Genomic DNA, 27,500 nt, shown 5'->3' with positions numbered 1-27,500 from the left:
TGGAGTGCAGACCTAATCATTATAGTTTGAACTTGACATGCAGCGCATGACTTAGTTCCATGATCAGTGCGGGCAATCAGGGTTAATTTATATCCTACTGATGTACACACCATAGTTTTATTTTATGCATAAAAGCTCTCCAATCCTATTTTTTTCCCCTTGAAGTAACCTAGGATTCACAAATACTTACTTTACCATAAATGTGTAATATCAGAGTGTTTTAATCTACCCATGGGATCTGAAACAGACAAATATTCATTTGTTTTTATGGCTATCATTGTTCTCCATATTCTGAACGCATTCTCCGTAGGCTAGATTAGTCCTGTGCTGATCAAATTAAAAAGGTACACATTATTTAAAGGGATCGCTTTAGATACATGAACAGACATTTTTATTTCAAACACATTACATGATCAATTCAGTCTGCCACTCAGTGGGTGTGCTTTCTGGGGTTGAACAAAATGTATTCAGTGCACGCAAGGGAGCCACACCCACAAATCTCATTGCTCACCTACATAAGGTTAGTCTGAATACCAACTAATGAGAAGTGCATAGCAAAGGCCTACATTTTTTAAGTGAATCGGCCCAAGTGAATCAAGTTTGATTTGAATTATGTAATTATTAAACAGTACAGAGTACTGTAGGAAACTCACAGCTCTTGTTCCAATTCTGTTTTCACATTATTAAAAACTGGGATTCCGGTTTGTTTTTGGAACTTCTCTCAGGGTGATTAGAGAATCAAAATGATGTTATTGATACATTGAAAATACATACTTTCCAGATAATAGTGCCTTCCTTCTGTCCAATACTATTTCTCATTCATTTTGACCTAATGCTGTTCATTCATGATATTGATTGAATCTTTTGGGAAGTAAATCACCAAGTCGGCCTTCTTCCACCTCAAAAACACATCACGACTGAGACCCTCTCTTACTGACCCCACTGTTGAAATCCCCATTCACGACCTTTGTGTTATCCCGCCTGGACTACTGCAATGCCATTTCTCTACGGACTCCTTGCCAAAACACGGGACAGATTTCAAAACTCTGCACACCCGAGTCTGCTCCCCTGGCATTGGCCTCCCCATCATCCCAGGTTCTGCTTCATTGGGTGACCATGCTGTTAGAAGTGTAGCCCCACCCCCCACACACACATTCAAGTTCACACAGGCTTTACTATTGTAGCTTTTATTTCCTGTCTAGTTCACTTCAAATGATTAGTCTGTCCTTATGTTGTGTTGTTTACTTTTATAAACTTGCTTATTTTAATGTGATTTTATAGCTCTTTAAAAAAAACTTGCTGATTCTCTCTTTATGCAACTAATCCGTTACATTACCAGCAAAAATATTGTAATCAGATACTTCTGAAAAACTGGATGACTTTTAAATTAAGAACTGTTGCGTGTCTCCACTCAATAGGTAGAAGTTACAAAATGTGCCTTCCCCCACACAGGACAGTCATGTTTCTCTCCATGTGTACTCTTAAGCCCATGATACAGTAGCAACATTACCTCAACAAATTCCAAGTGTATCATGGCCTTGAAGGCTCTAATGAAGATGTCAATGTGAAAAGAGACAAGTCAGGTGGCGGTCATCAAATTCAGAAAAAGTATTTAATGGCGCAAACAGTAGGCCTACTGGGAGATCGCTCTGCAAAGTCAGCAACATTTTCAAGATACAACTGCTAAAATGGCAAATGGCTAATTATTCTTCGGAGTGACAAGAACAGTAATTCTGAATGAGACATGCATGCATCATTATAGACGATGGGTGATATTTAACAATGAAACACACAAATTGGTTTCTGGAAGAGACGGGCTACACAATTAACCACAAGTTCTGATCTCAGTGGAAAAATCGTTTCACACTTAATGAAAGTTACTGCCAATACAGAATGGAAAATGACAGGTTTAGCAGAACATGTCCTGATTATGGCCTTCAATAGTTATGCATAGATTGTGCCGTCAGTCATGGCAGCTTTGCTTCTAGCTAAGCAACTTTGCAGAATTTTTGTGTGTGCTACTTCTTACATTATTAGCCCAGCATTTGTGTGTGTGTTATTACATACAGCCTGAAAGTACTTTTAGATATCAGAGCGGCGGTAACTCACCAGCATTACCAACAGTAATACAACTTTTCCCAAATTGGATCCTTTGTTCCAAGGCATTTTTTGAATTGTTATATACTACTGCAAGGTTGGAGCTAGGAACAAAAGCATTTTGCTACAATCGCAAGAACATCTGCTAAATATGTGTATGTGACCAATACAATTTGATTTGAATAGAGATCAGGCTTCAGGGCTACCAGAGTAAAGGTCAATCAAGTGTGTCCTCGGGTGAACCTTCAGGCTTTGAAGGTTGTTCTTCGCTGTGTGTTCTCTAATGACTATTCAATGCACTTCTGGCAATAAAGCATTTTCTACAGAAAACGTGTAATGTGTGAATGTCTCATACGCAGTGTCAAATAAAAGGCAGTTGTGAAAGATTTGCCAGTTATGGTATTAATGTGGTTCCTCCCCTCTGTCTCCCCAGACGATTCAGATTGGAATGAGTGAACCATTTACAACAATCCTGACAGCAAAATAGTTTATTGCTCATCTGATTATCTTCATATGCACTCATATACATCTATACATTGTGCATATGTATATGACTGTCATATGTGACTGCCAGTGCTTAAAGATGTGCTACTATAGCAACAATTATCTGATTTTCCTCGTGTGAATCCTCATATGCGCTGTCAGATTACCTCTATGACGAATATATCTGCCACAATAATGACAGTTACAAGATGTCTCTGTGTGATTCCTCATGTGATAACTTAGAGAAGTCTGCTGATTATAACATTTTCCACAGAACTGGCAGTGATATGGTTTCTCCCCTGTGTGAATCCTCCTGTGAATATTCAGATCCATACATTTATAAAAACATTTGCCACAATCATGGCAGCGATGCGATTTCTTCTCTGTGTGCGACCTCCTATGATAATTCAGGGACCCAGTGTTAGAAAAAGATTTGCCACATTCACCACAGCAATAAGGTTTCTCTCCTGTGCGATCCTTCAAAGTGGTCAAGGAGGGTTCGAAACGGCCAGACTGAGTGAATATTTTGCCACAATTCACCCTTGTGTGAATCCTCATATGAGAATTCAGATATCCCCACTGAGCAAAACATTTGCCACATTCATCACAGCGAAACTGATTACCTCTGGAGTGTATCATGATCCTATGAGAATTCAGTTTTCCCATCTGAGTGAAACATTCACCACAATCACTACAGCAAAATGATTTCTCTTCTGTGTGACGCCTCCTTTGCACTGGTGATTTCAGATCCATTGATTTTCTACCCTTGGAGCTGATAAAGCCTTTTCTATTTTCTGTCGGTGTCCTCCTCGATTTGGGCCAAGAGCCACGGGTTGGCTTTGAATAATCCACTCCCTTAGGTTTTGTTCTGTCTTTGTACTCTTCACTTTGGGTTTGTGAGGACTGAGTTGAGTACTGATCATAGTCACTTTTCACCCAGGCAGGAGTGAATACAGAGTCTTCCTCCTCCTGGATGATACTGAATTCCCCCTGTTCCTCTTTAATCTGTAAGGGGTTCCAGTCATCTTGCCCCAGATCGGGGCTCCACTCTTGTTCAAATTGCTGCTGCTCAGGGGGAAACTCCACTTCAGAGACAATGAACTGCTCAAAATCTGAAGGGAAAGACAACAGATGAGTTAGAATTATAAGCTGATGAGATAAGGGGTCGTTGCATCTTATGTCAGGCAGCGCTTCATCCTTAACTGAGAGTGTAGATCAATTCTGACATAAAACAATGGGGTTCCTGGTGAAGTACAAGTTCAGCCTTTCACAATGTAATATTAGTTGGTTCTTCACCTTGAAAGTAGTCTATGGGCCAGGGGAGTCTTTAAACAGCCACTACGAATGTTGGCAAACTTCAGCCACAACTAGATGAACATCTATGGAAGTGATAAGCAACTGTGCAATGTCAAATCAAATTAGGGCTGACCCCAATTAATGGACTGGTCGATTGTTTGGTCGTTAGGCTGTTGGTCGACCGAGATTATTTTAGTCGAGCAGTAACAAATATATATTTGCGCCAATCTCTGTGAACTAATCCATTGCGGGGCCTAGACTAAAAGCCGATTTAAGCTTGATTCTAAAATGTGGTCGGAGGCTCCATATGGAGGGTGTGACAGAGGCATGCAGAGGCCAAACCGATCTCTACCGCATCGCCATGCGCCTCCCAAGTTTTGTAACAATGCGGAGGTCTCTGTATAGCTCCACATTGACATGATTGGTTGACAATAGGTGGGGGCGGTACATCCTGTATAAACACAAACTCACTTCCTTCATCTTTGCACTGCTCTGGGAAACGCAAGAATGAATGAATGCCCTGACTTCTGCTGAGGCCATATCACCATAAATGATGCAGGGCCAATGCATACATCAGATTGAACATGCGCCCAGACCAGAATGCGCCCTCTCCTGCCAATTTGGGCACAGTCATTGTTTCATAGCTTAGTGTGAATAGTTTGCTTTTGATTGTTAGTGTATATCAATTCCCCATTACATACACTACCGGTCAAAAGTTTTAGAACACCTACTCGATCAAGGGTTTTTCTTTATTTTTTACATTGTAGAATAATAGTGAAGACATCAAAACTATGAAATAACATATATGGAATCACGTAGTAACCAAATCAAAGTCTTAATTCAACTTTTTTTTTAAATCGCTTTTCCAACCGTCTTGAAGGAGTTCCCACATATCCTGAGCACTTTTCCTTCACTCTGCGGTCTGACTCATCCCAAACCATCTCAATTTGGTTGAGGTCAGGGGATTGTGGAGGCCAGTTCATCTGATGCAGCACTCCATCACTCCCCTTCTTGGTCAAATAGCCCTTACACAGCCTGGAGGTGTGTTGGGTCATTGTCCTGTTGAAAAACAAATGATAGTCCCACTAAGCCCGAACCAGATGGGATGGCGTATCGCTGCAGAATGCTGTGGTAGCCATGCTGGTTAAGTGTGAATTCTAAATAAATCACAGTTTCACCAGCAAAGCACTCCCACACCAGAACACCTCCTCCTCCATGCTTTACGATGGGAAATACACATGCGGAGATCATCCGTTCATCTACTCTGCGTCTCACAAAGACACGACAGTTGAAACCAGAAATCTCCAATTTAGACTACAGACCAAAGGACAAATGTCCACCGGTCTAATGTCCCTTGCTCATGTTTCTTGGCCCAAGCAAGTCTCTTCTTATTGATGTCTTTTAGTAGTGGTTTCTTTGCAGCACTTTGACCATGAAAGCCTGATTCACAGTCTCCTCTGAACAGTCAATGTTGAGATGTGTCTGTTACTTGAACACTGTGAAGCATTTATTTGGGCTGCAATTTCTGAGGCTGGTAACTAATGAACTTATCCTCTGCAGCAGAGGTAACTGTGTCTTCCATTCCTGTGGCGGTCCTCATGAGAGACGGTTTCATATTATCATAGCACTTGATGGTTTTTGCGACTGCACTTGAAGAAACTTGCCAAAGTTCTTGAAATGTTCCGTATTGACTGACCTGCATATATTAAAGTAATGCTGAACTGTCGTTTCTCTTTGCTTATTTGAGTTGTTCTTGCCATAATATGGCCGTAGCCCTATTTGGTAAAAGACCATCTTCTATATACCACCCCTACCTTGTCACAACACAACTGACTGGCTCAAACGTATTAAGGAAAGAAATTCCACAAATTAACTTTTAAGAAGGCTCACCTGTTAATTGAAATGCATTTCAGGTGACAAACCTCATGAATCCGGTTGAAAGAATGCCAAGAGTGAGCAAAGCTGCCATCAAGGCAAAGGGAGGCTACTTTGAGTCTCAAATATAAAATATATTTTGATTTATTTAACACTTTTTTGGTTCCTATGTGATTCCTTGTGTTATTTCATTGTTCTGATGTCTTCACTATTATCCCACAATGTAGAAAATAGTAAAACATTAAGAAAAGCCCTTGAATGAGTAGGTGTTGTAAAACATTTGACCGGTAGTATATAAATCACCAATAGTACATTTACCATTAATTCTTATAATTACTCATCTACAAATGATTGTTACTTTGGTTATGGTCATTTCTTTTAATGCATTTAATATTATTCATCCAGTCTTCCTGTTCTCGTCATCAGAGTGGACACATTGTTTGCAGTGTGCAACCTATACTACATATACTATACTATTTACTGATATAAATATGATGCACAGACATCCTGGTAAATTTGAGGAAAAAACATTTTATATCGGAGTTGTCCCTGTTGAAATTCGAGACTTCAATGCATATTCATGAGGATAGCATAGCATCTCATTCTCCATTGAATGCAGTCAGTTGACTTCAAAACCCCTCGTCAAATATTCCAAAAAGTATTAAAAATAACGAGATATATCTACCAATCCAAAGAGAGGAACAGCCAGGCGCTTGACAGCCCGCCGTTCTGCTCTGTTGACATCAAATCCAAATGTTAGGGAGAAGACAAGCATCTCCTCATACAGTTAATATGTGGCGTTTTCATTACGGAAACCGTTCACCGTTCTAAAAACCAAATGGAATCAAACAGAGCAAACGAGAGTTTCTAATTGAAAACTTCTGGTAGGTCCCTCCCCATTTAATTCGCTTCTGTTTAATAACTGTTTTTCAACAGAATAGCGCGTAATGAAGATGTCCCCAACCATAGTCGCGTCACTAGTTAGTTACCACAACCAAAGTAATAAACTTCGTATTTGGTGTGATTTATCGCCGGTTGGCATCCAACGTCATGGTGCATTACCGCCATCTACTGCACTGGAGAAACTAAAACCTATCTGCCAGCTCCGTTGCTCTTAAAAATAATATTTGAGACTGTATCTAATGACGTTCTACTCAATATACGAGTTAAACTAATGTCCTGTATCCCCTCCTCCCTCATTCGAGATCTCTGCCTCTCTTTCCCTCGGATTCTGCAATACATGCTCCACGGTCTGTGTCAGTCATAAACCCCGCCTTTTCTACAATTTGTATTCTTAAAATCTGATTTTAAACCTAACCCTAAACACAATGCTAACTTTATACATAACCTTTAATACCAAAAACAAATGTTTGTTTTCATTACATTTTACGATAGATCCGAGTGTGGCTGTGGTAACTAGTGACAACCCCTGGTCATGTGTAACTGCAACTCAACATGGCTGCCGAGTTTGCTAGCTGTAGGCACATCAAAGGTATTATAGCCACGTTACATAGGCTAGCTTCCTGCTGCATTGAATTAAATTCCCAACATTGCAAATGTTTATAAAATGAATACGGAGAAAGTAACAAACCTGCTCTATACAACTTTATCTCAGGTTTCAGGATGACGTCAAGCAGCCCCTGTAGACGGCCGTTGTCCTCTTTCGATAGATTAACGTTGTCCTGGTACTCTGATATCGTTTTCGCAACGGCTCTGAATATCTCATCTGCAGCGCCTGTACATCGTTGGTTAAAAATCACTCTCAACAACTCCAATTTAGACATTTTTCAGAGAATGCCAATGGCTGGCTAGCGTGTGTTGTGTGTTCCGTCACCGGTGAAGCCAACAGTAATGAAGAACTTCCGGGGCAATTTTATTTAACCCTTCAAAGTAAGAGTAATGTAACATGAAACTGTAAAATGAATAACCAAGGAAAAAATTACATACTAGTTATAAAACACATGGATCGCTTGAAGTAATTGTGATATGTTTTTTTTAAACAGGGTTCCCACTCTTTAAGAAATCATTCCATAACTTTTCCATAAAATGTTTTATCATAACTTCAAAAGGAAGAAAGTACTCAATAGTGGGTAAAAAGTGACCATCCAAAGTACAAACTTATTTTTATGCTCTCTAGAGAACAAGATGTTACTTAGTTTTCAGTACTAATTTTAGGTCAATAAAGTTTTTCTGCAATACAATGAAGGCAGACTGAAGTTCAGATAGAGCCTGGTCAACAGGGTGGAGGCAATAGCATACACAACAGTATCATTGGCATACAAGTGCAGGTTACCATTTTTTACATACAATTTGATATTGTTAATATAAAAAGTACAGGACCCAGAATCAACCCGATGGACACCTTTTCCTAATATCCAGAAAACCTGATTTAACACCATCAGGAGATATACATTGAGTTATCTGTCAAGTAACTCTTAAACCAGTTACATGCAGCCTGGTCTAGGTCAATTGAAAGCCTCTGTATTAGCAGTGAGTGATTAACAGTACTGAAAGCCTTTGACAGGTTAATGAGGAGGGCAGCACAATGTTGCCTTTCATCTATACAGCTAACCACATCATTTATAACTAGGGATGGAGCAGAGATAGGGCTATGACCTGGTCTAAAACCAGACTGATGTACATTTAGAAAACATTCCAAAGATAAAGTTCTTAGCTGAGAATTAATCAAGTATTCTAATATTTTAGCAAGGCAATAAAGTTTAGAAATAGGCCAATAAGTATTTAGGTCACAAGGGTCACCATCTTAGTGAAGGGGGAGTACATGGGCCGCCTTCCAAACTTTAAGAGTAGTACCAGATATATAAATCGTCAGGTAAAAAATATGGGTTAATAATACAGCAATCTGGGGGGCAGTGAGCTGCAGCAAAAATGTATTAAGAATATCAGTCACAGGGGATTTTTTTAAAGATCAATGTTAAGAAAAGGCATCTAGCGCGTCACAGATGAAATGAAAACAAAATATTCACTAGAAGTTGACAGGTTAACCATCGTGTCAGCTAGTCCACTACAGCTTGCCAGTCCACTACAGAGTCAGTTTTCCTTGAATTGGCCCAGGTCAGACTTCTAATCTGAATGAGCTAAGATGAAGGCCAAGGGTTGGATCTATCTTTGACTTTGAATAGTTTAAAAAGGGGCGTGTGTATATGCTAGAGGAGTACAGTTGCAAGAAAAAGTATGTGAACCCTTTGGAATTACCTGGATCTTCCTATAAGTCACAACAGTAGACAAACACAATGTGCTTAAACTAATAACACAAATTGTATTTTTCTTGTCTATATTGAATATATTATTCTAAACATTCAAGGTATAGGTTGGGGAAAGTATGTGAACCACTAGGCTAATGACTTCTCCAAAAGCTAATTGGAGTCAGGACTCAACTAACCTGCCGTCCAATCAATGAGACGAGATTTGAGATGTTGGTTAGAGCTGCCCTGAAATACATTTTTAAAAACTCACAAAATGTGAGTTTGCTATTCACATGAAGCATTGCCTGATGTGAACCATGCCTCGAACAAAAGAGATATCAGAAGACCTAAGATTATGAAATATTTTCCAGTCATGGTAGCATGTGGTTCCTCACCTCAGTCTCCTCATACTCTAACAATTAGTGAAACATTTACAACAATCCTGACAGCAATATACTTTAAAAAAAATTGCTCATGTGATTATCGCCAGTGGTGAAAGATCTGCTACTATAGCGACAATATTACTTCCCCTTGTGTGAATCCTCATATGCGCTGTCAGATTACCTTTATGACGAAAATATTTGCCACAATAATGACAGCTGTAAGATTTCTCTGTGTGAATTCTAATGTGAGACCTCAGATTACTAGGACGAGCAAAACATTTGCCACAGACCTGGCAGCAAAGCGGTTTTTCCCCTGTGTGAATCCTCATATGAAGTGTCAGATCACCAACTCGAAAGAAACATTTGCCACAATCATGACAGCGATGACGTTTCTCCCCTGTGTGCGTCTTTCTGTGATAGTTCAGATACCCAACTTGAGTAAAACATTTGCCACATTCACCACAGCGATGCTGTTTCTCTGCTGTGTGAGCCTTCCTATGAGCATCCAGTTCTCCCATCTGAGTGAAACGTTCCCCACAATCACTACAGCAAAATGGTTGCACTTCTGTGTGTCTCCTTTCCACTGGTGATTTCAGATCCATGGATTTTTTACCCTTTGAGCTTTGTCCTTTTTCTGTCCATGAATCATCTTCCTTAGGTTCTCTTTTGATCTGTTCAGTCGAGTCCATTATGTCTTTTTCACTTTGGGTTTGTGAGGACTGGGTTGAGTACTGATCATAGTCACTTTTCACCCAGGCAGGAGTGAATACAGAGTCTTCCTCCTCCTGGATGATAGTGAATTCATTCTGTTCCTCTTTAATCTGTATGGGGTTCCAGTCATCTTTCCCCAGACTGGGGCTCCACTCCTGCTTATAATGCTGCTGCTCGGGGGGAAACTCCTCTTCAGAGACAATGAACTGCTGGAAATCTGAAGGGAATGAGAAAGAGTAAGTTAGAACTGAAATGCTGATTATCTGGTTTTAGCAACGCTAGTATTTACACACCAGCAAGTCTAGGAATTAGATGAAAATAAATAAATAGAAGTCTGCCAGAGGACAGAAGTTTAAAAAAATTCAATTTAAACGTACTCTGACGATTGTCTGTAGGCTTGACCCTTATGCATCTAATAAAACATCAATTAAACAGACTTTCCAAGAATGAGTCTGTTGTAGACCCACTTCCTCTTCACTTAACTCGTTTAAAAATAAAAGTCCTTTACCTGCGCCATACCTGCACAAAAAAAGCAAGAACTTGTGGGGAACTTTTATTTTGACATGAGGTAAGCAGAGAGGAACTGACCTCGCTGAGGAACTGCATCGGTCTACAACAGACCCATGTTTGGAAATTCTGTTTAATTATACAATACCAGTCAAAAGTTTGGACACACCTACTCATTCCAGAGTTTTTCTTAATAGTTTACTATTTTCTACATTGCAGAATAATTGTAAAGACATCAAAACTATGAAATAACAGATATGGAATCATGTAGGAACCAAAACAGTGTTAAACATGAGGTAGTCTGCCCATAATTAACTTATTATGGGCAGGTGGGACGGTAGTGTAGAGTGCAAGATTGCAGAGCGCAAGATTCAAACGACAGTATTATAAATATTTAACTTTCATAAAATCACAAGTGTAATACATCAAAATTAATCCAGCCGCTGTGTCAGATTTCAAAAAGGCTTTACGGCGAAAGCAAACCATGTGGTTATCGGAGGACAGCACCCCGCATACAAAGACAATGGAGTGGAAACACTACAGCCGAAATGGGAGCCACCTAGAAAACTACAATTTCCGGCTCATTTTTCCAAAAACTGCAGTTCCTAGGGCTTCCACTGATGTCAACAATCTGAGAGGACTTCTGATAGCCATTGAAAATAGGGGTAGACTGATGTTTTTTGGGGGGAGGTTTGCCTGCCATATCAGTTCTGTTATACTCACAGACATAATTTTAACAGTTTTAGAAACTTTAGATTGTTTTCTATCCAAATTATATGCATATCCTAGCTTCTGGGCCTGAGTAACAGGCAGTTTACTTTGGGCACGCTTTTCATCCTAACGTCAAAATACTGCCCCCTACCCAAGAGAGGTTAACAGGTGTGCCTTGTTAAGTTAATTTGTTGAATTTCTTTCCATTTTAATGCATTTGAGCCAATCAGTTGTGTTGTGACAAGGTAGAGCAGGTATACAGAAGATGGCCATATTTGGTAAAAGACCAAGTCCATAATATGGGAAGAACAGCTCAAATAAGCAAAGAGAAATGACAGCTCATCATTACTTTAAGACATGCAGGCCAGTCAATACGGAACATTTCAAGAAGTTTAAAAGTGTCAAGTGCAGATTCAGAAAACGTCAAGCGCTATGATGAAACTGGCTCTCATGAGGACCGCCACATGAAAGGAAGACTCAGAGTTAACTCTGCTGCAGTTACCAGCCTCAGAAATTACAGCCCAAATACATGCTTCAGAGTTCAAGTAACTGACACATCTCAAGATCAACTGTTTAGAGGAGACTGCGTGAATCAGACCTTCATGGTCAAATTGCTGCAAAGAAACCACTACTAAAGGACACCAATAAGAACAAGAGACTTGCGTGGGCCAAGACACACAATCCATGGACATTAAACCGGTGGAAATCTGTCCTTTGGTCTCATGAGTCCAAATTTGAGATTTTTGGTTCCAACCGCCGTGTCTTTGTGAGACGCAAAGTAGTTGAACGGATGATCTCCGCCTGTGTGGTTCCCACCGTGAAGCATGGAGGAGGTGTGCTGTTGTGGGGGTACTTTGCTGGTGACACTGTCAGTGATTTATTTACAATTCAAGACACACTTAACCAGCATTATTACCACAGCATTCAGCGGCAATAGGCCATCCCACACCCCCAGGCTGTGTAAGGGCTATTTGACCAAGAAGAAGAGTGATGGAGTGCTGCATCAGATGACCTGAATGCCATGCCAAGGGTGTGCAAAGCTGTCATCAAGGCATAGGGTGGCTACTTTGAAGAATCTCAAAATAAGAATCTCGAAACTACATTTCAATTTGTTTAACACTTTCTTTTGGTTACTACATGACTCCATGTGTTATTTCATAGTTTAGATGTCTTGACTATTATTCTACAATGTAGAAAATAGTGAAAAATAGAGAAAAACCCTTGAATGAGTAGGTGTGTCCAAACATTAGACTGGTACTGTCCATTCCATAAAAAGCTATTTATTCCTCCATGCATAAGGAACAAGCCTACAGACAAGCGACAGAAAAAGTAGAAGTTGAATTTTATTTCATTTATGGCTTCTGGTGGACTACTCAGTTTTTTAGCAAGTTAATTCCCATCAACGTGTGAATACTAGCGCTGCTAGCACAGCTACACACTGATTAGATAGCGCATAAGCACCATCTGACATAACAGGGTCTAGGATAGGATAGCCCATGATTTTCTTTTCAAGATAGCCCATAGGAGAGTTCAGGATTTTGCACTTATATATGTACTGTTGTCGATTGATCAAAACAGTTGTTGAAGTGTATATTAATGGGCAATCATTTTACCATCAGTCGCAATCTGACTTGACTGATTATAATGGAAATGGTATAGCTCAATACTTGTATAAAACACAACCAATGGTCCATTTAAAAAATCAGCTGCTCGATTAAGTTCTGGATCCATACATGTTAATTAAGAGAAAAGATGAAGATGCTAGAACGAGGAGCGGATCATTTATTCTATTCAGATGTAAAATGATTGATATCGACTGGATTTGTGATGCAAATTCTTTCTTAATTTCTCTCGCTATATGGAACCTGCAGTATTGATCGTAGAGTTAGAATAATAGAGCGGACAAAGCCCAAACCGCCGATCAAACCACAGACATTTCCAGTCAAATATCAGGAAGGAGGTTTGCCTGACAACTCATCCTGAATGTAATTCCACTGCTCTATCGACAGCGCCATACATTCAGTCAAACTGTCACCAGGAGCGATCAGCCCACAAAGTTGGAAATCCCATTAAAATGATGGAAGCCTTCAAAAGTGTTGCCCATGCTAATAGGGCCTTTCAGCCACAATCATTCTTTATGATCCAGACTCATCGTGGAGGAGAAATGTTAGTGGGCTTGGACTTGGCCGAAACAATGTGGATGAGTAGTCAGGCTAGCGGGAGGTAGGATGCTGCTGATTAACAGTGGTCTACACTTGAGGGGCTGTAGCGCACAAGGCCCACAAACAGCTGCCACAGTGGGTCTGCAACTGTATGCTGCAGGCAGCATTATTCAATGAAATACATCCGGATTGCTTGCTGTTTGGGATTTTAGGCTGGGTTTCTGTACAGCACTTTGAGATATTAGCTGATGTACGAAGGACTATATAAATCAATTTGATTTGATAGTGGACTGAGGGTCTTCCAAATATTGAAAGTGTGTAAATAGTTACCCATGTTATTTTGTAAATGTATACATTTTTTTCTCCATTTTTTTTTTGGGGGGGTGTTAGAATACCATTTTGGCATTTTGTATATAGTTATTTGTTTCAAAATGTATACCTTCATACCTTCACCAATTTGGCTACTTGTGTGGGACACCTCGGTGACTTCATGATAAATGTCATGTAGCACACTCATTTTGAAAGTTATCATTCTGAAACTGTTGCCCTCATATCTTTCACTGAAATTGTCTCCATCATCCTATCTGAATGTTTGTTTTAGCTTGTTCATTTTAAAGACGATGATACAACAATAAAAAGAAAAAAACGTATGTTTTTTTTTCATTGTATTATCTAAACCAGATCTATTGTGTTATATTCTTCTACATTAAATTCACATTTACACAAACTTCAGAGTGTTTTCTTTCAAATTTTACCAAGAATATGCATATCCTTGCTTCTGGGCCAGAGTTACAGGCAGTTAGATTTGGGTATGTCTTCAGGCGGAAATTGAAAAAAGTAGGGGGTAAGAGGTTAACAACCTTAGGATATCATCATCATCATCATCTTTTTCTTCTGTGGGTTTTATGGCAGGCTACAACCCAAAAAGGAGTATTACCGCCACCGACTGGACGGGGTTGAAAAAAAACAAGGTCAAAATATAACCCATACGTGACAGAGAAAACTAACTTAATCCACCCACAATAAAACAAAACACCACATTGACAAAACCAAAACCTCCATATCTGCCTTCTCAGGCTCTATGACCTGAGAGGGTGGTAATGGCTTGTGACAATACTCCATGCAACTCCTTCGCCGAGAAGTCTACCAGTCCCAGGAACCGTTCCGCCGCATCCACAATGATATCTATTTTCCTGGACTTCCTCTCCACCTTGGCAGTGCCATTAATCGCCGTGGAATCGCCGTGGATATAAAAGGCCACATTCTTAAACTGTAACGCATCTAGGTCTTTCTTGCTGTTGAACGGCAACCCCCGCAGCCTTCAGTGAAGGCCTATGCAACACCATGGACTCGTCAGGAGCGCCAATCGAACCCTCGACCCTTTTAACAGTTGCTGTATATGAAATGCTCTGGACAGCCCTGTGGCCACCGCATTCTCTTTCATTCATGGTTCCCACCCCGATTGCAACATGTCCTATTTTCATCACTTTAAAAAAAAACATCACACAAACTTTTTCACAACTTGAACATCTCGGCTTTTCCCTTCAGCAGACACTTGAAACATGTCCAAAAGCTTTACAATGATCACAGTGCATTAGTCTTGGAACAAACACAGACTGTGGTTTATATTTCCCAACTGCACTTGAGTAGGTAGAGACTCCACATATTTAAAAAAATATATATATATAAAAAAGAATGGAGGATACTCGTCTCTTTCTTCATTCACCACACGAGCATCAATCACTCTAGGAATATTTTTCAATCTGTGCAACATCGACTCCCCACCAACCGCCAGATATTACCCCCTTCGGTTTCTCTTCGGGAACAGGACACATCAAACTTCTAAAAATCGGGTGAGATGCAACCCACTCTCCTTCTTATCCTCAGAAGAACAAAAAAATAATCTAAACAAGCCTGCCTCTCGTGATCCTCAGCCTTCACTTTACCTACAGCACTCTCTCCACCAGTTTGGTTATATCAAATGGATTCGTCAAAATTGATAATCCAAATCAGCTGCTCCTCATTAACAAAACATACTCCTACAAGATAAAGGACATTCTCATCCTTGTTTGCAATTTTGGTCCGTTTTCTATTCTTTTGGACAATATTCCAATTCTCCTTGAGTCCCCCGCCATTATATTCACGCTCCACATCAGCGTTCGCTTCTGCCATCTTTTCGCTGTCAGGGTGAAAAGTTACTTCAGAAACACCCTTCAAAAACAACTACTCGGCCATAGTTATGACAGCTACGCAAAAATATAGCATTTAACTACCTTGATCTACGTGCGTGTGGGTAGAGTTGGATTTTGTCTTTAGGAGATCTTGTACATTTTGATCTATGAGATAATATTACCTTTTAATTCTTTGTGCTTGTTTTTATTAAATGAACGCTTCAAAATTCACAAAAGGTTACATTAGCTGATGAAGATTCTCAAAACGTATAAAATCTCGTATAAAGTACTTTACACCACTACCATTACTATTGCTCTCTATTAAGAGTACGAGTACAGCGCTACAAGTTGACCATTACTTGGTTTACAATGATTAACGTTAGCTCAAAGGCTGACAACAGCCCGTTACAAATTGGTAGCCAACCTTCGTCATCGTGAGTGTCGTCCGCATCATCTTCATTGGCCGCGAGGGAATTGCCCGAAATATTGTTATTTATCCGTGAGCCGCTGCTGACCGGCGTCTGACCTTCTTTGCAACTCACCGACCCGTAACTCGACTCAGCCAGGCTGAGTTGCTTCTGTAGTATTTTGATTTGCTCTTTGCTTTGGGAGACTTCTGCACGTAATGCTCCACAACAATCTTCTACTAACTTACAAATCTCTGTAACCGCAGCGGAGGCTAGTATGTCCATAATGACAGAGTTTATCCGTTGATGCAAAACACGCATTTCCGACATTTTAAACCCTTTGCTTTTGTGAAACCGGTGACAACTACTACTATGAAGATGATTGAAAACGTCCAACAAAGTTATTTTTTGCCAGCTTGTTCAAGAAATAGTAATATTTGTAAGAATATCTGGTTTAATGTCATCAATATTCCGCCATCATTGATAACTGTCTCCTTCCTTACGACCACATCCGGGTCGAGTTAAGATAGCTAGAAAGCGCCACCTACCGCGTGGAGACTAGAATGCGCATTACCCTGAGAACTCCTTGAGCGCTTAACGTTGTATTTGGGGTATTCTCTGTGGGAGTTATTCCTATGCTTTGTAGAATCATTGTTTAGTATTGAGAAAACCATCGTTTTTTTTGTGTGTTTATCATGCTATCAACTTGAATAAAGGATCTAGCACTGGAGTAGTCTTAACCTCAGACAAACTATGTGAGGTTGTATTAGTCTCAAGATCGTGTGCAAAGCAAAATGCAGAAATCCTGGAGAAGCATAGGCAAAACCTGCACAATTCCCTCAGAAGCCCAAATTCCTGTGGGATTCCTGTGGGTCTTTCCTTGTTTTCCTAGTTAACCATCCTAATGGGGCGGCAGGGTAGCCTAGTGGTTAGAGCATTGGAATAGTAACCGAAAGGTTGTAAGTTCAAATCCCCGAGCTGACAAGGTACACAATCTGTTGTTCTGCCCCTGAACAGGCAGTTAAACCCACTGAAAATAAGAATTTGTTCTTAACTGACTTGCCTAGTGAAATAAAAAAAAAAAAAAAATAATTTTTTTTAAATATCCATTCATCATTCATCTAATATCCATTCATCATTCATCCTACAATATCCTTTCATGTATCAAATTGCAATAATTAAACTGTTTTAATGGCAACCACCGCGATAGCCCCAACTCAAACCAGCAACAGTTACATTAAGATACAGTCCTTTACCACCACAATTCTGATCATTTTTTTTTACAATGAGCCATGACTAGAATACAGTAAAATAGTATGTAAACACTATTAAAGTGACCCTTGTTCAATGACTCTGTGTACATAGGGTGAAGCAGTCTCCAAGGTGCAGGATAGAAAACCGGGTGGTATCCGGCTAGTAACGGCGACTAAGGTTCAGGGCAGGGTACGGGGCAGAGGGCAGCTAGTGTTGACTTTTACAGTCTGACTGTCTGGAGATTGAAGCTGTACTGTCTCCTCCTTCCAGATGGTAGCAGGAGGAACAGGTGGCTGAGGTCCTTTATGATCTTCTAGGCCTTCCTCTGACACAGGGTCCTGTCGATGTCTTGGAAGGCAGGCAGTGTGTTCAAACTTTTGACTGGTAAGTATTCTTACATAGGTATTTCTCTTGTCCAGGTGGGATAGGACAGTGTGCAGTGCAATAACCTCATCTGTAGATCTGTTGGGGCGGTATGCGATTTGTAGTGGTTCAAGGTTGTTGGGTAAGGTGGTGATGATATGATCCTTAACTAGCCTCTCAAAGCTCTTCATGAAGACTTAAGTGAGTGCTACGGAGCAATAGTCATGTAGGTCAGTTACCTTCGCTCTCTTGGGTACAGGAACAATGGTGGATGCCTTGACGCAAGTGGGGACAATGGATTGGGATATTAGAGATTTAATATGTCCATAAACATCCAGCCACCTGGTCTGCACATATTCTGAGTACGCGATTTGGGATGCCGTCTGGGCCGGCAACCTTGCAATGGTTAACACGCTTAAATAACTTACTTGCATCGGCTACAGAGAACAAGAGCACGCAGCGGAGGGGGCCGGCGTTCGGAGGCTCAATGTTTTCCTCGAAGTGGACAAAGATGTTTAGCTTATCTGGGAACAAGGCGTCTGTCCGCGACGTGGTTGGCTTTATGTTTATGATCCATATTTGTCTGGAGTCCCTGCCACATACACTACCTGACCAAAAGAATGTGGACACCTGCTCATCAAACATCTAATTCCAAAATGATGGGCATTAATATGGATTATGTACCACTTATTCTGGGAAAGCTTTCTACTAGATGTTGGAACATTGCAGCCTGGATTTGCTTCCATTCAGCCACAAGATTATTAGTGAGGTCAGGCACTGATGTTAGGCTTGGCTCGCAGTCGGCGTTCCAATTAATCCCAAAGATGTTTGATGGGTTTGAGGTCAAAGATCTGTGCAGGCCACTCAAGTTCTTCCACACCGATCTTGACAAACCATTTCTGTATGGTCCTTGCTTTGTGCATGGGGGAATTGTCACACTGTTGACTGATGCAGCTCTAGCAGGGCAGAATGTGATGAACGGACTTGTTGGAAAGGTGGCATCCTATTATTGTGCCAAGTTGAAAGTCACTGAGCTCTTCAGTAAGGCCATTCTATTGGCAGTGTTTGTCGATGGAGATTGCATGGATGTGTGCTCGATTTTATACACCTGTCAGCAACAGATGTTGCTGAAATAGCCAGATCCACTAATTTGAAGGGGTGTCCACATACTTTTGTGGAAATATAGTGTATATCTCATGTTTGAGCAGTTGAATTGCGACTTCACTTTGTCCCTTTACTGTTGCTTTGCCTCTTTGATTGCCTTACGTAAGTCAGAGCTAGTCTGTTTGTACAGTATATGTCCATGTTCCCAGTCACCTTGCCATGGTCAAATGCGGTGGTTCTTGCTTTCAGTTTTGCTCGAATGCTACCACTCCACAGTTTTTGGTTTGGATAAGTTCTAATTGTCACAGTGGGAACAACATCCTCTATGCACTTGCTGATTAACCTAGTCACAGAGTCAGTGTATATTTCAATACTATTCTCAGAGGTGGCCAGAAGGGCGCCATTGAGGGCTTCAGCCATGCTTCCTTCATTTTAAAGTAGTCAAAGTACTCAACTGAGTGGGTATTCCTATGGGTAGTAGCCTCAATGGCACTGCCCAGGCTGTCACAGATGCCATAATGGCACAGATAAAGATGAGTCCTCTATCTATCTCTATGGTTGTTTGACATTCATTTGAATGCAACAAGAGGTCACATTTCTTTAATCCTTCAAAATAAGATGTCCTGTAAACTGTGTAAAATGAATAATACAGGCAAAAAATTATGGAACATATGCACAATAAAGTATACAAGCTTTATAGCTTTACTAACACATGGATCTCATCAAGTAATGATGTGATATAGTTAGTATTGATGGCAATGAAGCAAAAGTGACATTTAGGTTCCTAAAGGAAGAAAAATAAATGTATTATTTGTATGTATGTAGCTAGATACATTATAAGCAGTATATTTTATTACTTCCATGAAACATGATCATGTTCCTCATGGTGAATATAATAAATATCAATATCGTGTTCAAATGAGGACCACTTTGGAAACAAGCATTTTAATGAATACTATTGAGTGACATCCTCTGGGTCCACATTGTACATTTTGTTGTATATGTCTGTTACCCCAAATAAATAAGTAAAGAAATGTTGGAGATGCAGTGTTCTGGCCCAAACAATAATAAATCAACTAAGATAGACTTTAGTCCTGCATGAAATAACACCATATATAGATTCTACAGTCCCTAGTGAGTAATCCCAACCACACTTTTATTTTGGCACCGAGAATGTGTTTTTTTTCTCTATAAACCAATATGTGATTTATAGGTGTGTTGTGTATTGCATTTGGACCAATGGAGGGGGTGGAATAGAAAGTGTTGCTGGGCACATAGACCTCAGTCCCCCATGAAATAACACCATACATACAGTACTGGTACTTTAGATTTTACAGACCCTAGTGGGTGATCCCAACCCCACTTCTACTTTGGCACCTAGAATATTTTTTTCTCTATAAGCCAATATGTATTTCATGTACATAGTGTATTGCCTTGGGAACATTTATTTGACCTTGGAATAATGGTTTAAAAACCCAAATGTAATGCAAATGGACATTTCCGAACTTCCGTGACCCGGAAATACTTGTTTTATTGTTGCTGGCGAGTCGCTTGTTGCGTTGATTCAGTATATCATCTTTGGAGCGGACTTTGTTTTGTTTGTGATCAACATCATTTTTACGTGGACAAAGCCATATTCGTTGAATCTTCAACTCTCAATCGATTGAAAATGTCTCAACTACAGTTGCTGCGTGAGTTTTTAAATGAGCGTGTAATGGCTGCTGCTGTCGACATTTTTGGGGCAGTTGAGAAAACGGTAGCTGAGTACCAAGAGGAAAATGATCGTCTACGGAGACTGCTGCGGATAGGTTCGTATGTATAACACGACCGTGTTTAGAAATGTATTATTTTCAACAGTGTTATTAAGCCGCCAATGTTTTGTGATTATTGGTGTCGTAAACATGTTAGCTAACTAGTTAACATTTAGCATGTTTGACATTTCTTTGGAAATACTAGTTACTATTATCGGGTATTTTGATGTGGTTTAGCAAAATTAAAATGTATTCGGCATTTGATCCCCAGTTAGTGGCCACCTTTATTATATCTATTTAATTGTGTTAATAAATAGACTTAAACTCAGCAAAAAAAAGAAACATCCTCTCAATGTCAACTGCGTTTATTTTCAGCAAACTTAACATGTGTAAATATTTGTATGAACATAAGATTGACAAACTGAGTCACATGTCTGTGGAACTTGTTCTATTTGTCTAACAGAAATGGAATAATGTGTCCCTGAACAAAGGGGGGGGGGAAAAAATCAAAAGTAACAGTCAGTATCTGGTGTGGCCACCAGCTGCATTAAGTACTGCAGTGCATCTCCTCCTCATGGACTGCACCAGATTTGCCAGTTTATTCTGTGAGATGTTACCCCACTTTTTGACCAAGGCACCTGTAAGTTCACGGATATTTATGAGGGGAATGGCCCTAGCCCCACTCCCCGATCCAACAGGCCCAGACGTGCTCAATGGGATTGAGATCTGGGCTCTTCGCTGGCCATGGCAGAACACTAACATTCCTGTCTTGCAGGAAATCACGCACAGAACGAGCAGTATGGCTGGTGGCATTGTCATGCTGGAGGGTCATGTCAGTATGAGTCTGCAGGAAGAGCACCACTTGAGGGAGGAGGATGTCTTCCCTATAACGCACAGCGTTGAGATTGCCTGCAATGACAACAAGCTCAGTCATATGATGCTGTGACACACCGCCCCAGACCATGACGGACCCTCCACCTCCAAAACGATTCCGCTCCAGAGTACAGGCCTCGGTGTAACGCTCATTCCTTCGACGATAAACACAAATCCTACCATCACCCCTGGTGAGACAAAACCGTGACTCGTCAGTGTAGAGCACTTTTTGCCAGTCCTGTCTGGTCCAGCGACGGTGGGTTTGTGCCCATAGGCGACGTTGTTGCCGGTGATGTCTGGTGAGGGCCTGCCTTACAACAGGCCTACAAGCGCTCAGTCCAGCCTCTCTCAGCCTATTGGGAACAGTCTGAGCACTGATGGAAGGATTGTGTGTCCTTGGTGTAACTCGGGCAGTTGTTGCCATCCTGTACCTGTCCCGCAGGTGTGATGTTCGGATGTACCTATCCTGGGCAGGTGTTGGTACACGTGGTCTGCCACTGCGAGGATGATCACCTGTCCGTCCTGTCTCCCTGTAGTGCTGTCTTAGGCGTCTCACAGTACGGACATTGCAATTTATTGCCCTGGCCACATCTGCAGTCCTCATGTCTCCTTGCAGCATGCCTAAGGCACGTTCACACAGGGAGCCTGGGCATCTTTATTTTGGTGTTTTTCAGAGTCAATAGAAAGGCCTCTCTTGGTGTCCTAAGTTTTCATAACTGTGACCTTAATTGCCTACCGTCTGTAAGCTGTTAATGTCTTAACAACCGTTCCACAGGCGCATGTTCATTAATTGTTTATGGTTCATTGACAAGCATGGAAAACAGTGTTTAAACCTTTTACAATGAAGATCTGTGAAGTTATTTGGATTTTTAGAATTATCTTTGAAAGACGGGTCCTGAAAAAGTGACATTTCTTTTTTTTGTTGCTGAATTTAGCTCTCTTCTCCTAAGCGTTTGATAGAAAACTGGCTAGTTGGTTTGCTTTTTGGTTTAAAAACATTTACTGACCTGTCCACCCTGCTGCGCTCTCGTGTTGACTGACTGACCTCACCAACAGCTTTTTCAGTGTTGGAACCAAATAATGTCTTATTTGACTTATTTACCGATGTATCTTATGTTTTGACAAAGTAGATACTAGTTTAATGCTAAAATATATAGGAATATGAATGACAGACATTAAATAAAACATTAATTTCAGTGATGTGCACTGACATGAACAGTAAAACGCTGTGTTGGTGTTGCAGTGATACACTTGTAATCTCAGTGAAGGAAAAACACGACATGGGATGAATAAATATATCGATATTAGATTCATAAATACATACATAAAAGCAAACAAAACAACTAAATCTCGACCTCCATCCCTATATTGTCTCACACATCGCATTAAAAGTCCAGCTCCACCACCCCCTCTGGGTCTCACAGCACACAACAGCAGTGGGTGCAGTGCTGGCAGAAGTCACAGCATACACATGGCACCTCCGACACCCGCTCCTGAGGGGAGCTTGCAGGTGGATCACGCTCCCGCAGCGGGCACAGCAATTAGTGTTTTCAGCTACTTGTATTTGCAAAAACAAAGTCAAATTGATGAACGTAGAGGTATTACAACAACAATAGTATATGATACAACCCGAAGAAGATTATGAAGTACCTGAGGGTGGTGCTATAGGTGGTGTGACAATTTTCTTTTCTCGTTAGTGTCGTGGCAAAGAACCAAAACACGGATCGGCTTTAAAACTTCTTCAGGGAAACCGACCTAATGTAACAACATGTTAGAAACAAACGCATTATTATATTTTCACCCAGATTCACATTTCTGTATTTTTCAAGCTATAGCACACACTATTTTACATACAACAGGTTGTTAAAGGACCAAAGTATTTTGTCTGCTTCGTGTTTTGTTTTTTTGCCATGGAAAAAACAGCCCTATTAGGCAGAGCATGTTTCATGAAAAGCATTGAACCGTTTTACATCAATACCTCTAGAGGAAGCTGCAGGGGTTTTTGAAGGAGGTTGAAACTGGTGCTATAGATTATATAAAGAAAAAAATAGTGTTAAACACAGCAGTCTATAAAATGCAGGCATAAGAGTAACTATTTAATAATTGAACATGTTTACCTCTGGAGGTGGTGGTTTACTAGCATGGAGAAAAACTGTCACAAAAACCTGGAAGTGATTTGAATTTATAATAAATAAATAAATATAAATGGACAAACTTTTGAAATAAATCGCTTTCTCTTTGGTTTATCGAGAAGTAATTGGAAATAGATTCTAGGTTTTCGATCATTTGAATTGGAATTTCAATTTACTTCTTGAATTTACTGACTTAAAGGGCAAATCTGCAATTGGTACATACATTTTTTTTAACCTTTTAAAATGAATAATATACCTAATGGATTCTTGAATATAATTTATGGATGTCTTGTATCCCAACAGAACCCCAAATATATATAAGCTTGTTTTATTACAGTGTTTCTAAACAATGTAATTGTAAACAAACACTTTATAATATATATATAATATATGCCATTTAGCAGACGCTTTTATCCAAAGCGACTTACAGTCATGTGTGCATAGCCTTAACATGTTTAAAACTGTCATTTTGATATTATAACTGGTCAGTCCTTACACCCATAGCTCTGTCTTCGAATTTGAGAGTGGTTCCATTTAGCAAGCTTTGTCCATTTACCAAAACAGTGGCGGGGTACCTGCTTTGTTATTGTTGGAACTGCAGATTGCTCCTTTCAATTCAAATTCACTGTAACCCTGATGTCTAAAGACTGGATAACCTTTGCCCCCCCTTCTCATTCCCTCCAGATTCCTTGCAGCTCTCTCTCGCTGTCTCTGAAGAGGAGGTTCTCCCTGAGCATCAGCATTGTGAGCAGGAGTGGAGCTTCAGTCTGGGACAGGAGAACACTGAAGCCACACAGATTAAAGAGGAAGAGGAGCAAATCAGTCAGGAGGAAGAACGGCTTCAAGACCTCTTTGATACCAAAAATGCCACTTTCACTCCTGCCTGTGTGACAAGTAAATGTGATCAGGTGGACCCCTTGACTCCTCAAATCCAGACTTTGGAGAACCGAGAGTGTGACCTGAAACAAGTGAATCTCAAACCTTTTGGTACTGTGACTCAGCTAAAGGCTCTCAACATTCCATGTGACCCTCCAAATAATCAAAACAATGCATCCAGCCACAGCACAGCCGAAAGCAGTGACCCAATAGGACTCGACAGCAGCCCAACATTAGATCCCAGCCTACCATTGACTCACAACCCACCATTTAAGAAACACACATCCAAACCCAGCAACACAGCTATAAAAACTCTCCGCTGCTGTGACTGTGGTGAAACATTTGCACTAAAGGCTGACCTGCAGATGCATGTGACTCTCGCCAAGAAGCAACCCCGTGAATGCCAATTCTGCAAAAATTTCTACAGTTCTACCTGTAAACTGAAGGCCCATGTCAGACTGTGTCACGATGGGAAAACCAGCACCTGCCCCTATTTTGGAAAGACCTTCAAACTAGAAGGAGATCTGTCCAAGCACATGATTCACACAGGAGAGAAACGATTTAGCTGTGGTGACTGTGGGAAGAGCTTTAATCGCAAGGGGAATCTAACCCAACATATACTGACTCACACAGGGGAGAAATCATTTAGTTGTGGTTACTGTGGGAAAAGCTTCAGTCTCAAGAGGAACCTAACCGAACATGTTCGGACTCACACAGGAGAGAAACCATTTAGCTGTAGTGACTGTGGGAAGAGCTTCAAACAGAAGGGACACCTAACCATGCATAAACTGACTCACACAGGAGAGAAATCATTTAGCTGTGATGACTGTGGGAAGAGTTTCAATCGCAAGCAGCCCCTAAACATGCATAAACTGACTCACACAGGAGAGAAACCATTTAGCTGTGATGACTGTGGGAAAAGTTTTAATTTGAAGGACTCCCTAAAGAAACACAAATTTACTCACACAGGAGAGAAACCCTTTAGTTGTGGTGACTGTGGGAAAAGCTTCTATCAGAAGGGGCACCTGAACGTGCACAAACGGACTCATACTGATTCACACAAGAGAGAAATCATTTAGCTGTGGGAAAAGCTTTAGTGTCAAGGGGAACCTAACCATGCACAAACTGACTGCTGCTCAGGCTAGGATTCCGTCGTAAGTAGAGGTCGGCCGATTATGATTTTTCAACGCCGACACCAATAATTGGAGGACCAAAAAAAGCTGTTGCCGATTTAAAATAACAATTTTTTAAAAATATTTTAAAAAAAAATATTTTTTTATTTTTAAAACATTTATTTGTAATAATGACAATTACAACAATACTGAATGAACACTTATTTTCACTTAATATAATAGATCAATAAAATCAATTTAGCCTCAAATAAATAATGAAACATGTTCAATTTGGTTTAAATGATGCAAAAACAAAGTGTTGGAGAAGAAAGTAAAAGTGCAATATGTACCATGTAAGAAAGCTAACGTTTAAGTTCCTTGCTCAGAACATGAGAACATGTTAAAAGGAAGCACCAGCTTTCATATGAGTCTTCAATATTCCCAGGTAAGACATTTTAGGTTGTAGTTATTATAGGAATTATAGGACTATTTCTCTATACCATTTGTATTTCATTAACCTTTGACTACTGGATGTTCTTATAGGCACTTTAGTATTGCCAGTGTAACAGGGGTGAGGAGAGGGACGGAAGCTATACTATCTGGGCTTGAACCAGGAACACAACGACAACAGCCATCCTTGATGCAGTGTTACCCATGCAGAGCAAGGGGAATAACTACTCCAAGTCTCAGAGCGAGTGACGTTTGAAACGCTATTAGTGAGCACCCCGCTAACTAGCTAGCCATTTCACATTGGTTACAGCAGCCTAATCTCGGGAGTTGATATGCTTGAAGTCATAAACAGCTGCTGGTAAAACACACGAAAGTGCTGTTTGAATGAATGCTTACGAGCCTGCTGCTGCCTACCATCGCTCAGTCAGACTGCTCTAATCAAATCATAGACTTAGTTATAACATAACACACAGAAATACAAGCCTTAGGTCATTAATATGGCCGAATCTGGAAACTATCATCTCGAAAAGAAGACATTTATTCTTTCAGTAAAATACGGAACCGTTCCGTATTTTATCTAAAGGGTGGCATCCATAAGTCTAAATATTCCTGTTACTTTGCACAACCTTTAATGTTATGTCATAATTACGTAAAATTCTGGCAAATTAATTTGCAATGAGCCAGGCTGCCCAAACTGTTGCATATACCCTGACTCTGCGTGCATTGAACGCAAGAGAAGTGACACAATTTCATCGGGTTAATATTGCCTGCTAACCTCATTGATGTTTATGGTTAGGTACACATTGGACCAACGACAGTCCTTTTTCACAAATACGCACCGCATCGATTATATGCAATGCAGGACACGCTAGATTAACTAGTAATATCATCAACCATGTGTAGTTAACTAGTTATTATGATTAATTGATTGATTTTGTTTTTTATAAGATAAGTTTAATGCTAGCTAGCAACTTATCTTGGCTTACTGCATTCGCGTAACAGGCAGTTTCCTCGTGGAGTGCAATGTAATCAGGTGGTTAGAGCGTTGGACTAGTCAACTGTAAGGTAGCAAGATTGAATCCCCTGAGCTGACAAGGTAAAAATCTGTCGTTCTGCCCCTGAACGAGGCAGTTAACCCACCGTCATTGAAAATAAGAATGTGTTCTTAACTGACTTGCCTAGTCAATTAAAGATTAAATAAAGGTGTAAAAAAAAAAATTACAATAATAATAATAATCGGCCAAATCGGTGTCCAAAAACACCGATTTCCGATTGTTATGAAAAGTTGAAATCGGCCCTAATTAATCGGCCATTCCGATTAATCGGTCGACCTCTAGTCGCAAGGTTCAGCTGCTGAAACATATGAATAAAGTCCACAAGGAAAGAGAACAGGACTAAAACAGAAATACAATTGGGAGAGCTCTTCTGTTGACATTTATTTGGATGACAATTGTCCTTGAGGCAGAACTGAGCAATTTCCTCTAGATGGGCCAGCTGCAAAGTCAGAATTGGCTATATTGTAAAAATGTATGAAAACAAAAATGTAAGGTTAGCTTTAAAATCAGATTGTATGACT

At 40.3% G+C, this 27,500-nt stretch overlaps 3 protein-coding genes across 3 annotated transcripts; 1 reads left to right on the top strand and 2 right to left on the bottom strand.

Moving 5' to 3' along the window:
• Positions 1-1,593: 1,593 nt before the first annotated feature.
• On the bottom strand, positions 1,594-8,766 carry LOC124010905 (zinc finger protein 253-like). Its single transcript, XM_046323692.1, has 2 exons — positions 7,343-8,766; positions 1,594-3,692 (listed from the first exon to the last, which is right to left on the bottom strand). Exons 1-2 carry the CDS (start codon positions 7,533-7,535, stop codon positions 2,701-2,703), a joined length of 1,185 nt encoding a protein of 394 aa, XP_046179648.1. The 5' UTR covers positions 7,536-8,766; the 3' UTR covers positions 1,594-2,700.
• A 9-nt stretch (positions 8,767-8,775) lies between these two features.
• LOC124010906 (zinc finger protein 32-like) lies at positions 8,776-16,503 on the bottom strand. Its single transcript, XM_046323694.1, has 2 exons — positions 16,027-16,503; positions 8,776-10,268 (listed from the first exon to the last, which is right to left on the bottom strand). Exons 1-2 carry the CDS (start codon positions 16,337-16,339, stop codon positions 9,430-9,432), a joined length of 1,152 nt encoding a protein of 383 aa, XP_046179650.1. The 5' UTR covers positions 16,340-16,503; the 3' UTR covers positions 8,776-9,429.
• Positions 16,504-20,302: 3,799 nt separating this feature from the next.
• LOC124011455 (gastrula zinc finger protein XlCGF46.1-like) lies at positions 20,303-25,616 on the top strand. Its single transcript, XM_046324854.1, has 2 exons — positions 20,303-20,538; positions 24,171-25,616. Exons 1-2 carry the CDS (start codon positions 20,400-20,402, stop codon positions 25,439-25,441), a joined length of 1,410 nt encoding a protein of 469 aa, XP_046180810.1. The 5' UTR covers positions 20,303-20,399; the 3' UTR covers positions 25,442-25,616.
• Positions 25,617-27,500: the final 1,884 nt, after the last annotated feature.

Source organism: Oncorhynchus gorbuscha, linkage group LG23 (assembly GCF_021184085.1).
Source record: "Oncorhynchus gorbuscha isolate QuinsamMale2020 ecotype Even-year linkage group LG23, OgorEven_v1.0, whole genome shotgun sequence".
NCBI lineage: Eukaryota > Metazoa > Chordata > Actinopteri > Salmoniformes > Salmonidae > Oncorhynchus > Oncorhynchus gorbuscha.
The sequence above is the reverse complement of the archived record's forward strand: the minus strand, read 5'-3'. Positions and strand labels throughout refer to the sequence as shown.